General features: G+C 42.5%; 1 protein-coding gene across 3 annotated transcripts in view; it reads left to right on the top strand.

Moving 5' to 3' along the window:
* Window positions 1-1,169: 1,169 nt before the first annotated feature.
* SMCHD1 (structural maintenance of chromosomes flexible hinge domain containing 1) overlaps window positions 1,170-15,303 on the top strand; it is a 137,926-nt gene continuing 123,792 nt past the window's right edge. Inside the window, exons 1-4 of one of the 3 annotated variants that reach the window (XM_089517129.1) lie at window positions 1,392-1,476; window positions 10,538-10,625; window positions 12,301-12,376; window positions 13,844-14,005. In XM_089517129.1, the coding sequence (XP_089373255.1) occupies window positions 10,623-10,625; window positions 12,301-12,376; window positions 13,844-14,005 (241 nt within the window). In that variant the 5' untranslated portion in view covers window positions 1,392-1,476; window positions 10,538-10,622. Of the gene's footprint in view, window positions 1,477-10,537; window positions 10,626-12,300; window positions 12,377-13,843; window positions 14,006-15,303 lie in introns of all 3 variants that reach the window. The other 2 variants (XM_089517130.1, XM_089517128.1) reach the window with 2 other exon arrangements.

Here is a 15,303-nt window from a genome sequence, read left to right as displayed (position 1 = left end):
TACAGTCAACTATTTCCCCACCTATATATAAACACAACACTTTCTGAAGCGGGTGGCATCAACTACCCTGTTCTTTTATGAACTGGTTGGAAAGGACTCTCCATCTTCTAGATGGCCCTTGTGGTCTCTTCCAACTCCATGATTCTATCTCCGTCTCTCATTTTTTCTCCTTCACAAGTAAAATGACTTTTCATGAAGCAGGGTTGGGGAACTAAGAGAGGGTTTCCTTTGTTGGAAAGATCCATGCTCCAGAAAATTAAGCAGGCATCTCTATGCATACCTACTGTATATACAGCAATTTAGGTCAAAGAAAAAAGCCTGAGTCAACTGATCCATGGGTCAACGGAAGTACTGTATCTTAACCCTTACTTAAAAGAAGGGACCATCTCCTGGTGAAAAGCAAGAGTATACTATCCGAAGCACCGACCCCCTCTACTCTCCCATCCATTCATCCATCCATCCATCCTTAAGAGAAAGCACAAAGAGTTGTGTCTGCTGGAGTTGTCTAAGTTCTTTTGGGTCTCAAAGTCCAATTTGCTCCTTGTCTTCCCCGTCCTCAGCCTCCAGGCGCCTGTGGAGGCTATTCTAGCCAGAAGAACAAAAACAAGAACGGTTCTCCTTATTTTGACCCTAATTATGATTGATCAATTGTTATGTTACTAGAATTCAAGGACACAGCCGTGTTAGTCTGGGGAATCAGTGTGTTCAGTGGGCCCTTGTTATCTGCTGGGGCTTGGTTCCAGGGCCCCCATGGATGCCAAAATCCTTGGATGCTCAGCTCCCATTAAATGTAATGGCAGAGCAAAACGGCGACAAAAAGTTGGCAGCAGGAGCTTTCCTACACTTAAGTCTGTTTCCTCAGATTCTGAGGCACCTTTGAGGCTCATTGAAAGGAAGAAGTTGGCAGCAAAGCTCCTAAAGTAGGTTCACTTTCGTTTTCCTCTCAGCGAGAAAGAATACAGAAGAGGCGCTCCTCCCCCTCTCCCTGACGTCACGCCTCTTTCCCCTTTGGCCCCGCCCAACGTCCGTTGCCATGGCACGCTTAACGGACGTGACGTTTCAGCGCCGCGGAGGCCGGATTGAAACTCCCGCGAGCGCTTTCTCTTCCGGGTTTTCCCCTTCCTGGCCCCGCCCCCTCTGCGAATTCTTTCACGCTTTTGTTTGCGCGCCCCGACGGATAAGCCCCGCCCCGCACGGCTGGCCACGCCTCCGAGAAGCGGAGAAGCTGCCTCAGAAGGCGGAGGAGGAGGAGGAGGAAGAAGAGGATAAGGAGGGGCCGCGTTCTCGTTTGGCTGAGGGGCTTCGCACTACCGTCCCAACATGGCAGCGGAGGGAAGTGACAGCGAGGACGATGGCAGCGGCCGCAAAGTGCTAACCCTCTTCGTGTACGATCGACGCCGAGACTGCTCCGACGACGACGAGAAACTTCTAGAATGTCGGGAGAGCTACGGCGGCTTCCGTAGCGCCGTCTGTCAGGTAAGGGACTGACTGAGAAAGACTTCAACGGCCGTGGCTCAAGGCGAGGGCATTCTGGGACCTGTAGTTTGTTGTGGGCACCAGAGCAGAGCTCTGCCCCGCTCTGGGGCCCACAACAAACTACAGGTCCCAGAATGCCCTCGCCTTGAGCCACCGCAGCGATAGACGTGCGGATCCACCCAGTATGTGGCGTCCACCTGCCAAACTGCGTAGGACTCCTTCGGGAGGCTGTTTAAGCTTTTTGGGCCGAAAAAAAGGGCGCCAAAGGCCTCCGTCCAAACGCGTCATGGAAAGAGGAAGGTGCGAAGGGAGGCTGCCCTGGAGCCTCGAGATACGCGCTTTCATTTTGCTTTCTCCCCCGCGCCCCCTAGAGGCCGCCGGCGTTATTAACCGAAACCCTGTTCGCGCCCGCGTCTCCCTTTTTGACGCCTGTCGACTCGTTCTCTCAGTGGAGGCGCTCCTTCGGCGGTTCACCCCACAGCGACACCTGCAGGGCGCGTTCGGTATAAAGAGGGAGGCCGAGTGCTAGAGGGATGGCGTATCTGAAGGAGCCCTGGTGGCGCAGCGGTTAAGCGCTGGCACTGCAGCCTCAAGGGCGCCAAGGCGGACTTAACAGGCAGAGATCTAACCTGTTCCTTCTCTGCCATAAAGGCCAGTTCATTCCCAGGCTGCTGGCCGTGACCCTATAGCGCTTAGGTCCTTCCATAGGGAGCCCTGGTGGCGCAGTGGTATTGCAGCCACAATGTCCTGAGAGAGATAGATGTCTTCATTGTGGCTTCCAGGGAGAGTCCAGGCTTGATTAGTCAAAGGGCCTATTTGTTTGCCTTTTGGGGCTGCCCATGGTGTCTTGAGCACTCTTCTCCAGCATCCCAGATGAGTGGACTTTGCTCCCATCTGCTTTCTTCACTGCCCATACTTCCTCTGCTTCTCCGTCTGTTAGGCTTAGTAGTGCAGATCTGTTCCTTAGATTGTTGATAGGTTTTGAGGAGATGTTGCTTGGATAATATTTTGGTACAATGACTGGTTTTGTTTTCTTCTTTGGTTTTACTGTTATTTTTCGATAGAAGTAATTTGTGACCTGTGCCTCAATCAGCTTCAGGTCTAATCTGGGCCACCAGAATGGAGCTTCTCCATCTTTTACTTATAATCATAATAATAATAATAATAATGTATATCCCGCCTCTCCCTGTATTTTTAGGATTGAGGCAGGTAATTACATAATCTATTCCATCTTTGGTGATGTCCATGTGTATAGCCTTCTTTCTGGCAGCATACAAAAGGTGCCTGCAATGAACAGGTTGTTGGCGTCACAGAAATCTGTCAGACGCTCACCTGCTTCATTTCTTTTGCCTAATCCAAATCTGCCTACTGTTGTCAATTGTTTTTGCTATGATCAGCCTGATATCTTGCATTGGTGCATTCTGAATTTCTTCCTGGACTTCTTTGTCTCCATTTCTTCCTCCTCTGATTCTGTGACTGCTGCACATACTCAAATTATGGTGAAATTAATAGGCTTTCCTTTGAGCCTTATTGAGATGATGTGGTCTGGTTTGCATTGTATACTTTGACTGCTTTCGCCATGTCTCTGCTTAATATGAAAGCCACCTGGTTGCTTGGTGTCTTTTCATTCCCTGAGTAGAAGGCTGTCTGAGGCAAAGTGGCCCATTCCTGCCCAGTTTTGCTTGCTCACCGCCAATACTGCTATGTCCATGCATTTCATTTCCATTGTTACTCTGTCTAGTTTCTCTTGGCTCATGCTTCTCACATTACATGTTCCCATTATGTGTGTGGTGCTCCTTTGAACAGCAGTTGCATTTTTGGGTACCGTATATACTTGACTATAAGTCGACCTCATGTATAAGTCGAGGGCAAGTTTTGGGGCCAAAATTATGGATTTTGCTATGATCCATGGATAAGCCAAGAGTAAAACCTAGGGGCATATAGCAAAGGATCTAAAGGATGAAGCAAAGCAAAATATTGTGAAAGAACTTATAAAACTCCAGCAGACACAACTCTTTGTGCTTTCTCTTAAGGCTGGATGGATGAGAGAGTAGAGGGGGTCAGTGCTTCACATATTATACTCTTGCTTTTCACCAGGGGATGGTTCCTTCTTTTAAGTAAGTGTTAAGATACAGTATTTACAGTGACCCATGGATAAGTCGACTGAATTTTTTGGGGAGTCAATTTTTTGACCTAAATTTCTAGACTTATAATGAATATATACAGTATTACTTGGCTCACCATCTTTTGAGTTTTTCTATGTCCTTGGCTCATCTGACAGACGTGATTATCTTTTGTTCCTTCCTATCTGTCTGCCTGTCTGTGTTCTTATCCTGCCAGTGTCTCACTTGGGGCTGTATTATCATAAGGTTTTCATAGGTAACCATTCAGGGAGGATCACCTTAGCTTCCCTGTGCGCAGTGCTAGTGTGTCTTAGCTGTGGTGTCACTGCTGTTCTCTGAACATCAGTGTCTCCCACCATTTCTGCTGGGGGTAGTGTGGATGTGCACCAGCAGCGCCCCTGTTCTTTTTTTCTTGGGCTTTCAGGTGGATAAGTTAAATCAGATGGGAATACTTACAGACAACTATCATCTCCTTTCCCCCCAACCTATTCTTGTGTTTCATCCAGAATCCAGAAGAGCAGAACTGAGTTTGCCCACACAGTTCCTAGTAGTGCATACCAGTAAAAGTGGAGGTTACTGGCTTTCTCCTCCATTAAATAACTAAAAATGTCATAAGTCACTAAAAATGTCAATGCTAAGAAAACAGCTCTAATAAATTAATTCAGTGCAGATCTTATCACTTTGATGGTTTGTTATTCATAATTCTAGTCATGCATAGTCACTGTGATACCAGACAACCAAGAGAAATAGGAAGATTTTTAACGATAAAAAATAATTTAATACACTACTGGGGGACTTTTTTTTAAAAAACGGTTGCAAATATTTGAAGGTAAATTGGTATCATCATACATATAATAAAGTCAGTGAACTAGTCAAAAAGAAAAGTATTTTGCTTTGCTTTTTTCTTTTTTAAATAAAAAGGCAAGCTAAGGATAGCCATCTACAATATCCCTTTTTAAGGTTTAAGTTGAAAGTCTAGGAGAGGAAGGTAGAGTTTACTGAGTTTCCCTTTGCTTTATGGAGCTAAAAGGAATTGCCATCTCCCTTATGCCTGCTGTTTCCTGAAGGGAGAAAAGATCTTCGTACACAGCTTTATGAATACTGTTGTTTTCAACTTGTTGTTCTGTATAGAAGCCTGCTGAGAAATGATTAGCAGTACACCTAGTGATGCAATACTTCTAATTAAAGTATAAAACAAACTCAAGGAAGTTGTGATTAGGTGCCCAGAGATTTTGCTCTAGAGCCAAATAAAACTTTATTGTAGGCCTTGTATCTTACTGAACTTCTTAAAAATTAGAAATTTGCAAGTAAAGCTGTCTTAAAACAGTTATCTCTAGAATGACCAAAATGTGTTCTTTCTCTACACTATATTACAAGTTGTCTAAGGATGTGTTTGAGTTGTAAAAGAAACGCATAAACGCAATATGAAATTTTATTTATTTATGTTATCAATAAAGTCCAGGGCCAAGAGTTCCTTTGTAATGACCCTACCAGGCCTGTGGTAGGAAATGTTAATTCGGGTGAGATGAGAAAGGCTTATGGTTCCTGTTAATCAGTGGGAGGTGTGAAAGCAGAGAGACCTTTGTCTCTGGCACCCAAAAGGACTTTCTTAGCTATTAGCCAGCCAGTGGAAGGTGAGAAGGTGGAGAGACCCAATTACTCCTGACTCCCAAATGAGTTCTGTTAATCAGCAGGATGGGAAGAAAGGGAAAAGAGGAGAGGCTTCTGGTGGGATAGATAAAGAGGCCGGTAGTGTAAGCATGGACTAAATGGTCAGGTCTGAGCGAGCAACTGAATCCCTAGTAAAGACTGTAGGAAACCAGAAACAGTTTAGTCAGATGTGTTAGGTTACTCACATTTAAGCCCTTACAGTTACAACATATGAGGTGCATATTTGAAAGCCTGTCAACAATTAGTGGAACTAATACTAAGGCAACACTAGCTGCCATATAGTTATGGCAGATGACACATTTCCATATCTTCCTAAGAAAAAAGAGTTATAGATGTTGTTCTTTTCCCTTCTTTCTTTTTGGCAACTTTTAAAAGTATGACTGTTACTCTCCAATGCAGCAGTGCTATCTCTCAATGTTGCCATCTTCTGAAAGCTTGAACCCTTGCAAAGAGGAGAGGGAGGCTCAGACAGGGGGACAGCAAGAGGATGTGGGGCCAGAGAAAGTGTGCAGTTGTGAGGAAACTAGGGGAAGCAAGAAGGAATGACAGGTGAAGGTGAAGGACACAGCCATGGAATCTGGCCAGGCTGAAAAGGAGGTCTTCAGGAGTAGGGTTGCCATAACCCGCCTGGGGGAGGGACAAACCCGATTTTTGGCCAGTTGGCACGGTCCCGCCCTGGTTTTGCTCCTTGCCCAGGTTTATCCCAGGTTGAGCTGGTTGCCACCGCCTCCGCTGCAACAACTGCGGCCGCTCTGCAGCCGCCACCGCCATTGCTGTTGCGGCTGCTACTGCAGCCTTTCCACTGCCTGCTGTGCTTTGCCCTGGCCCTGCATGCTGTTGCAGGAACTCCTGCCCTTCAGGCTGGCTGGCCAATGGCTGGACAGCCCTCCCCTGCTGCAGGAGCCTGTGACTGTTAGCAGGGAGTGGGGCTGTTCCAGCTCCACTCTCTCCATTGGCCGGCCAGCCTCAAGAGGAGGAGCGTCTCCTCTTTGGTCCCTCGCGCGGGCCGAGGGCAGGAAAGAGCTTTGCCGGCAAGTTGTTTTTCTTCCTTTCCTTTTTCTTCCCGTTTTTTCTTCTCTTCTTCCTCTTTTTCTTCCTCTTTCCCCTCCTCCTCCTCCTCCTCCTTGTTTTCTTCCCCTCCTTCTCTTCTTTCTCCTCCCCCTACTCTTCTTCTTTTTTTCCCCTTTTTTCTTTTCTTCCCCTCTTCCTCCTCCTCCTTTTCTTTTTATATTTTTCCATGTTCTTCTTCTTTCTCCTCCTTTTCTTCTTTCTCCTTCCCATTCCTTTTTCTCCTCCTCCCCCCTTCCTCCTCGGCTGCTGCTGCTCCTTTTGTAGTTGTTGTTGTTGTGTGCCCAACTCCTTTATGACTAATGGCAACCCAGCCTCTAGCCCCCCTTCTCTAGCCCCTCTTTCTCCAACCCTCCTTTCTCTAACCCCCATATTTAACCCCTTTCTATCTAACCCTCTATCTATTTACCCCCCTTCTCTTCTTCTCAGGGATCCAGGGCTTCTCGGGGCTTTGCCTCCATGTTAAAAAAAAAAAAAAAAGACTGACCCACAAATCCCCCTTACAGTAAGTTGAGATATACCTGGGGAAAAAGAGGAGTTGAGGGTTGGGGGGGGGTTGCAGGGGGCAAGGAGAAGGAGGAAGGGGGGGAATTGCTAAGAAGGCTTGGAACATGTAGTTTGCCGGCTCAAGGGGCTACCTGTCTATCTCAGCTCAAATGCTAAGGATGCCTGGACTTGTGCTGTTGTGTGAGTTTTGGAATTTGGGGGAGGGGTGTTTGGCCAGAAATGGAAGTACATTTCTGCCATCTGTCTAGGAATAATGCCAAAATGTCCTCCATTTTGAGCATGCCTAAGAAACATGCGTTTATATCAATACTTTTTTAAAGCATTACATTTTCCGCGTGTCCTCCATTTTAAAAATATGTCGTACATTAGGGGCTAAATTTTGTCCTACATTGTCCTACATTTCCCCCCATTTGTCCCGGTTTGGAGGTTGACAGTTATGGCAACCCTATTCAGGAGAGACAATGCGAATGGAGAAAGAGGAATGAAGGAGACATGGGAACAAAAGAGGGGCAGGCAGCCGTGCAAGTCATAGGAAATGGAGCTTCATATTAAATTATACTCCAGTATGCCTATAAACTGAGAGTACCCCTTATCTTGAACCATAAGTGTTGCAAAGTGAATACCTCATTACCCAGTGTCTTGTTTACCTCAATGAGGCAGCTAAATCTGTTGCAGATGCATAGCCTGTACTGTAATTAATCCTGAGCCAATGCTCTTGATAGATTGAGAGAACTAAGGTAGGAATGTGGATACTGCAAATTGCAAGAATGGGATATCTGAAAAGGACGTGGGACTGTCATCTAGCTTGTAATCCAATGATGTGGAGGTGGAATATGTATCAAGAGGCTGCATGGACTCCTCCCTGTGACAATAAGACATAATAGGGAAGAGCAGTTAATGTTTGTGTGAAAGCATCAAGTTAAAGATTCTGTTCCTCAAAGCTGTGCCACTGTGTTTTTGGAGGAGGGTGGTAACTGTGCAGCTGGGAACTCGGAGCCACAGAGAGGTCCCTTGTGGAACCTGCCCACCAAAGAATTGTCAAGAATTGTCCACTCTCTTTGGGTCAGTAAATCAGTCTTTTGTATTTTAACAGCAATGCAATAACCAAACAAGTTAACAGTATGACTTCTACAGATAGAGCTACCATTACCCTCAGATACTACATATACAGAGTTTGCAATGTGTCTTCCCATATATTTGTTGGGTTTCCTTCCATTTGGTCACAAACTAAAACATTTCCACAGCCAGTGTTAGTAATTTCCCTCCTTTTCCCCACACATCTTTCCCAAGCCCTTTCAAGCTGCCCACATAGCTGGCCTTGGTGGATCCTGGTACCACACATCTGTTCATTATCTAGCTAAGCAATTATTTTACTTTGAACAGGTACCAAAAATCCCATCAACTTTACCAACAAACCCCACTTCCATTCTTACACAGTTCTATAGGGCAGTAACAAAAACAGTATATAAAACAGCAACTAAAAATAAATCAGCAAACACCAACTTTTTCATGGGAGTTCTGACAGCTGATTATGATGATGATATTTATTTATATTCTGCTTTTTCCCCAAAATTGGGAGTCAAAGTGGCTTACAATTTAAAAGCACAATTCAGTTAAAAACAAACAAAAGTGAGCATTCCAATAGAATTATTGTATATGCTCATGTATAAGACTAGAAATTTAGGTTAAAAAATTGACCCCAGAAACCTGAGTTAACTTATTTATGGGTCAGTGTAAGTACTTTAAATCATATATTACACACACACACACACACACACACACACACATATCTTCTGGTGAAAGGCAAGAGCCCTGGAAGCACTTGAGCCCCTTCTACATCCATCTAACCCTTTGTATGAGTACAAATAGTTATGCCTGCTGGAACTGTGTAAGGTATTTGGTATTGTTTTCCTTTGCTTAACCTTTTACATCCTTCATTACATCCCCCTAAGTTTTATCCTCAACTTATCCATGGGTCATATCAAATCCGTAATTTTGGCCCCAAAACCTGCCCTCGATTTATATATGAGGTCAGCTTAAAGTCAAGTATATATGGTAAACTATCAAGAGTATTAAAACACATTACACGTTAAAATAATAAAATGCAATTTTAAATAGATATAAGATAATTAAAGTTAATTAAAACACTACAATACCCCCAGCCCATTCTTTAAAGACTTTCTGTTTTAAAAGCCTGTCTGAATAAAAATGTCTTAGCTTGACAGTTAAGAAAGAAGATAGGAAGATTAGAGATGTGATGCTGGAGAAGAGTGCTGAGGATTCCATGGACAGCCAAAAACACGAACAAATGCTTCTTAGAGCAGATCAAGCCTGAGCTATCCCTGGAAGCCAAGATGAGAAAAGTTAGGCTGGCGTACTTTGGACACATCATGAGAAGGCATCAATCACTGGGGAAAACAATAATGCTAGGAAAAGTAGAAGGATGTAGAAAGAAAGGAAGGCCACATGCTGGATGTATGGACTCTACTAAAGATATCATGAGTATGAGTTTGCAGGAGTTGGGCAGAGCATTGGAGGACAAGGGGTCTTGGAGATGTCTCATCAATAGGGTCGCCATGGGTGAAGATCGATGTGAACAAGGAGGGGGCCATTCTGGTTTCCCTGGGAAGAGACAGCCACCGATCATGCTTGTAGTTGTGGGACTGAGAGAAGGTCCTCCCCGGATGAATGGACACAGTTGATGTATGAGCTTTAAATGTGAAAAAGCATTCCTGGTCACTGAGAAAACCTGGGTCTCCAGGTTCAGAGCTGAGTCCAGGAGTACATCCAAACTGCAGAGTTTAACTCCATCTAACACAGACTGAATCCCTATTCCCTGACCTACCGTCTGACTGACAAGGAACACCTCTGTCTTGTCTGGATTAAGTTTCAATTTGTTTGCCCTCATCTAGTCCGTTATTGATGGCAGTCATGTGATGACCAGTTCATCACATTTCTCTGGTTCCCACACTACATGCCAATACTCATTCATAGGGTTATCTGCTCTACTTGGCTTTAGGCAGCATCCTTCCTCCTGCCTTTGTTCCCCAGCGACCATAATTAAAACTGAACTTGCCACCTCATTGCCATACCCACAAGGTTTTGAATTTCAGTTGATATTCACAAATACAACTGTCTTATATAGGTATGTTTCTGAATTCTCTACTCTAAACATGCATCTGAGGAAGAAGACTCAAATCTACAAAAGCTCATGCTACTAGCTCCTTTCTTTTAGTTAGCTACAAGATCCCTTTTTATTACAGATGATAGACACTGGTTTGGGACCCAGAACAGTCTCCTTGGTTTGAGATGGAAAGGAGTAGTAGAGTTGGTGTCATCCGCACATTGATGGCACCGAATTCCAAAACTCTGGACAAATTTCCTCCAACGTTTTTATGTATATGTTTAATAGCACCAGGAAGAAAACAGAACCCTGAGGGACCCGATATGTCAATGGGTAGGGGGTTGGACAGGAGTCCCCCAACTCCACCTTCTGGCAGGAATAGAGCCAGTGTAAACCTGTAGCTCCAAGTCCCATCCCAGCAAGATGGCCCAGAAGGATACCATGGTCAGTGGTATTGAAAACCACAGAGAAGTCCAGAAATAACATGGACACACTCCGCCATCTAGTTCTCTGCCTAGATCATCCACCAAGGTGACTAAGACTGTCTCTGTTCTCATCCTGAAACTAGGTTGAAATGGATCTATGTAACCTGTTTTCATCCAGAAACCTCTGGAATTGGACAGCCACCACACATTCCAGTAACCTGCCCAAAAATGGTAGGTTGGACACTGCCTGTTAATTTAATTGTCCAATATAGAGGGAGTCGGGGATGGCTTCTTCAACAAAGGCTTCACAACTGTCTCTTTAGGCAAGTTGGAACATTGCCTTTTTGCACTGCCTTCCCCTTTCACCCACTGAGCCAGTCCTCCTCTAGCCTGTTTGATAAGTCCTGAAGAACAAGGGTCTAACACATAGATGGTGGCTCTAACCTCTCCAAGGATCCTGTGTACATCATCAGGCTGCACAAAATGAAAAGTATCCAATAATAGTGGACAGACAAGTGCCAAGGTTATGTCCACTGGAAATGTATCAACTACAATATCCAAGTCGGAGCAGATCTGAGTGATTTTGTCCGCAAAGTGCTGTGCAAATTCTTCACAGCGAGCTGTTTAGTGGTTGGCATTTTCTACTAGAGGTTTTTTGTGTAATAGACCTCTGACCACTTCAAACAGCTTTGCTGGATGGTTCCCTACAGATGGTGGTGTTTTGGTGGTAGCAAAATAATCAATTTTTGCTGCCCACACTGCCATGAAGTAGACCTTCAAATAGGCTGTAGCCAATGTTCGTTCAGATTCACTTCAAGTCTTCTGCCAAATCATGTGACATGGGCCAGAAAACAGATTAAAATGAAGGGAGGGAAAATTGATGGGCCTGGTCAATTTGATGTTAAGTATCTAAATTTCTAGTCAGGATAGATTTATTATAATTACTATTATATTTATATTTATTTGTATCTCACTCTTTTCCCAGAACTTGGATCTAGAGTGGCTCACAATATTAAAAGAACAATGCAATTAAATGGTGGGAAATATTGAAATGGGTGCATTACTTACTTTTAAGTCAAACCTAAAACATTTTACTATTTTATCAACATAAAGTTCACAACTTAATTAGCACATAAAATTGTACCATTTGATTCATTAAATTAAAAAAGTCAAAACTTTGTTTTGTAAAAGAATAATTGTGAAAAAGCAGTAAAGGAAAAATATGTGTGAAAGTCATCATTCCAGATAGATAATATAGTTATTTCCCTTTACCTTTCCTCTCTTCAAAATGGGAGGATGACTTTCCTCCCCATATGACTAATCAAAACAATATATTTTTGGAGGCTCTAGTGGTATAGGGACCATTACTCCTTGAGCATATGCATAGGGGTTGAGGATACAGCACCTGCCCAAATTCTAAGGTACCTTTAAAAGTTTCTTAGACAGAATTTGGCTTTTCTGTAGAATTTTTATGTATATAGATGACAACAACTAAAAACAACAACAGTTGCTGGTAAGTAATGTACAAAGTGTAATTATTTTATGGAATTTATTTCCACAGGATGTGCTAATGGTCATTAACTTAGGTTAATTCAAAGGGAAATTAGAGAAATTAATGTATGAAGGATATTTCAGTAGCTATTGGTTATGACAAAGACTCCAGAGTCAGGGATAATATGCTCCTGGATGATAATTGGTAGGGTCAGTAGTGAAGGAGTCCTTTTTCTTTTGTGACCCACTTGATGGATTCAATGTGGTTTACTCCTCCGGGAAACCAGATTCTAGACCTGGTAAACTTTTCGACTGAGCCAAAAAGACATTTCTTAAAGTTTTAAAATGCTTTTACTTTAATCTGTACGTCCTCCTTTCCTCTTTGTGTCATTTAATATTTAACATGTCCTTCTAGGTGTTTGGCATTTCTTCTGAAGAAACTTTTGTTATCACAACAACTAACAGAAAAGAGATCACAGTTGAAAACTTTGGTAAGTACCTATGTTCCTCCAACAAATCAGATGTACACTTAAGTGGCATGTAATGAAAGACGAAAATACATTAGTTCCTTCATCTCTTCCAATTCTTTGCCCTTGAGGTGTCACAGGATTCTCCCATTCTTACCAGAGATGTTTGCAACATATCAGGGTATCCTGAATGGAACAAAGGACAGTGGAAGACAATATGTAAACACTTTGCTGGAGTATAAAAAGTTATGTCTTTATTAGGTTGCAGCAGCCAAGACTTGGATTACTATGGGGCAGCAGACCCAGGCTTCACTTAATGAAAACTCTTGCTCTGTCTTGAGCCTAGTTGCCATGATTAATGGTCTATGGACTATGTAATGACAGAAATTAGAATCCTGCATGGATGTAAGCCAGTGCATAATTTTCTTCACATCTGCAAGTGCGGCAGGTCTTACATCTCTGCCAGCTGCCATCACAGAGTTGCCCATCACTTTGCTGACCTGTCATTTAGAGATTGTTGATCTTTGCCAGATGCATCACCAGCAAGTCTGACCATCAGAATTCTGGAAAAGGTCTTTTGAAAAGGGGTCAAGATTGCAGTTTATATCTGTACCAAAGCACAGAATCTTCCTGTACTGAGCTAGAGCATCTAGAGTGGAATGTTATTGCTGAAAAGCAGCATTTACAGACTAATAAACCAAAATGAACTTGCATTGAGTAACCTCTCCTTCTCATAATGTTTAAAGACCCTGGGCAGTGCCTGGTTGTCATGGAAAGACAAGACACTATTGTTTTAAAAAACATATTTAGAAATGGTGATTGCTTCCAGAACGTAACAAATTCAGGAAGACTCAGGACTAGCCCAGTGAGCAGGCCAGCACAAGTAGACTCTAAAATCAGTGGTGTCAGGTGTGTCTACTATGTCCTAGTAATCAGGGCTCTCATCTAGGCTTTCTGACCAGAAGACCATGTTGTTGAAGTCTTTTACAAGTTTGAGCCATACCTAAAGGTCTGTTTTCATACCTCATGTGATCTGCATATAGTGATATGTAGAGGAGGTCCTGTCATATGTGGCTGCAGTGTTAAGTTATTTTTATGTAATACAGTAGTCCTTTGCTATCATGGGGGATCTGTTCCAGACTGACACTCCCCCTCCCCTATGGATATAAAAAAACATGGTTTCTAAAATTCATTGTTTTCAATGGTGCATGTTGCCGTGTGCACACACACACCCATTTAAAAAGGCAGGGCTTGCCAGCCACAGAAGCTCAAATTGGCGTCTCTGGCAAGTCTATGGTTGGCATGGGTGCACCGTATTAGTAAAGTAGCTTAACTCTTAATACTTTTGAGGAAAGAAAATACAATAAGTAATTATACATTCACATTTTAAAATGTAAATAAGAATTTACTGATTTTGAAATCGTAAAGTTGGTATAGAAAATTAAGTTGATTTCTTTCTTTTAATCTTTTTTAATCTATTCATATCTGTAGGTGATATGGTTAAGGACAAGATGACTTGTTACCTGCTTCACTCTGTTGATCAGTTGCTCCCCTCAGCAACAAAGGAACGTATTGATTTCCTTCCACATTATGACACACTTGTGAAAAGTGGAATGTATGAGTATTATGCTAGTGAAGGACAAAATCCTCTGCGTAAGTATTTCAGGTGTTCTCTGAACAATATGTGCATGGCACATGGAAAATGAGGGTGACAAATACATGGCTATTATATTAAAGTAATTTTTTAAGGTTTTAAAAAACAGAGTTAATAGAAATTTCCTTTCTACATACTGTTTAATAGAACAACCATTCCATATGCCCTTAAATAAGTTGCTTACTCACCTATACACACTGAATATCTAGTAAGAAATAACAACCTTCTTCAATTCCAGATTTCATCTGTAGTTAAACTTTGATCCCACTCCTTTCATACCAGCCGTAGGTCTCTTTGCCTTGCCCCTGAACATGCAATGCCAGATTTTCTGTTCCAGGGCTCGTCTTGGGATGGACTTGCTAGGTGATGCATTCCTCTTCCGTTGGGGAGGTCCCATCGTATACGATTTTCCTCTATTTCCCCTTGTCACCAGAGTGATAGCCAAGATCGGATAGGATAAGTCATGATAGATCTTGATCTTTCCGTAGTGGCCCAGACAGCCCTGGTTCACGTCTCTCCTCCACCTGTCTTAAGGGGTGTTCCTCATACTAATTCAGCAGGGCCTCACCATTCACTGGGGCAAAGTGAGACACCCAGACCTATGGATGTTCAAGCTGATAACTTGAAAGGTTTTTCTGTAACCTTCCTACCTGCTTCTGTCAAAAGCTTTTTTACAGTCACTCATAAACCTACTACTCAACTCTCATATTCTTAAAAATTGGAGAATCATAGAATAATAGAGTTGGAAGAGGGTTATCTCCCTGACTCAGGTGCAGATTACCCATATTTGGGAGTTTGGAGGTATGATAGAAATGTTTATTGATAAATTATTAAATTCATGTTTCACCTTTCTACCAGAATTGCAACTCAAGATAATTCACAAAATATTATAAAAACAGATATAATTAAAAACATAGTAAATCATAAAATTAAAACCCAATAAAGCAAATTATAATACTAAAACACAATTGAAGAAATCTAAAAATATATCAACTAAAATTATTATTATGTAAGGTTCAGGACCCATCTTTAAATATGTTCTTATTTTCCATATAGCAAAAAAAGATATGATGACATAACTCAGTAGCAGTTTTGATGCTCTGTGCCAAAACATATCCTTTCCATTTTTATTCCTGTGGATGTTCTAGAAAATCAAATGCTTTATGTTATTTTCTGTGTGTAAGATTCATAGCCTTTTTTCTTTTTCTTTATGATTTAATCTTAAATAGGTTTACAAGGTATTATTAGGGAAGAAACATGTTAATGGCTTGGAGAGGCTTGATTTAACATTTTTGAG

Source organism: Sceloporus occidentalis, unplaced genomic scaffold, assembly GCF_023333645.1.
Source record: "Sceloporus occidentalis isolate IW3139 unplaced genomic scaffold, rSceOcc1.0.p SCAF_3, whole genome shotgun sequence".
NCBI classification, from domain to species: Eukaryota; Metazoa; Chordata; class Lepidosauria; order Squamata; family Phrynosomatidae; genus Sceloporus; species Sceloporus occidentalis.
The sequence above is the reverse complement of the archived record's forward strand: the minus strand, read 5'-3'. Positions and strand labels throughout refer to the sequence as shown.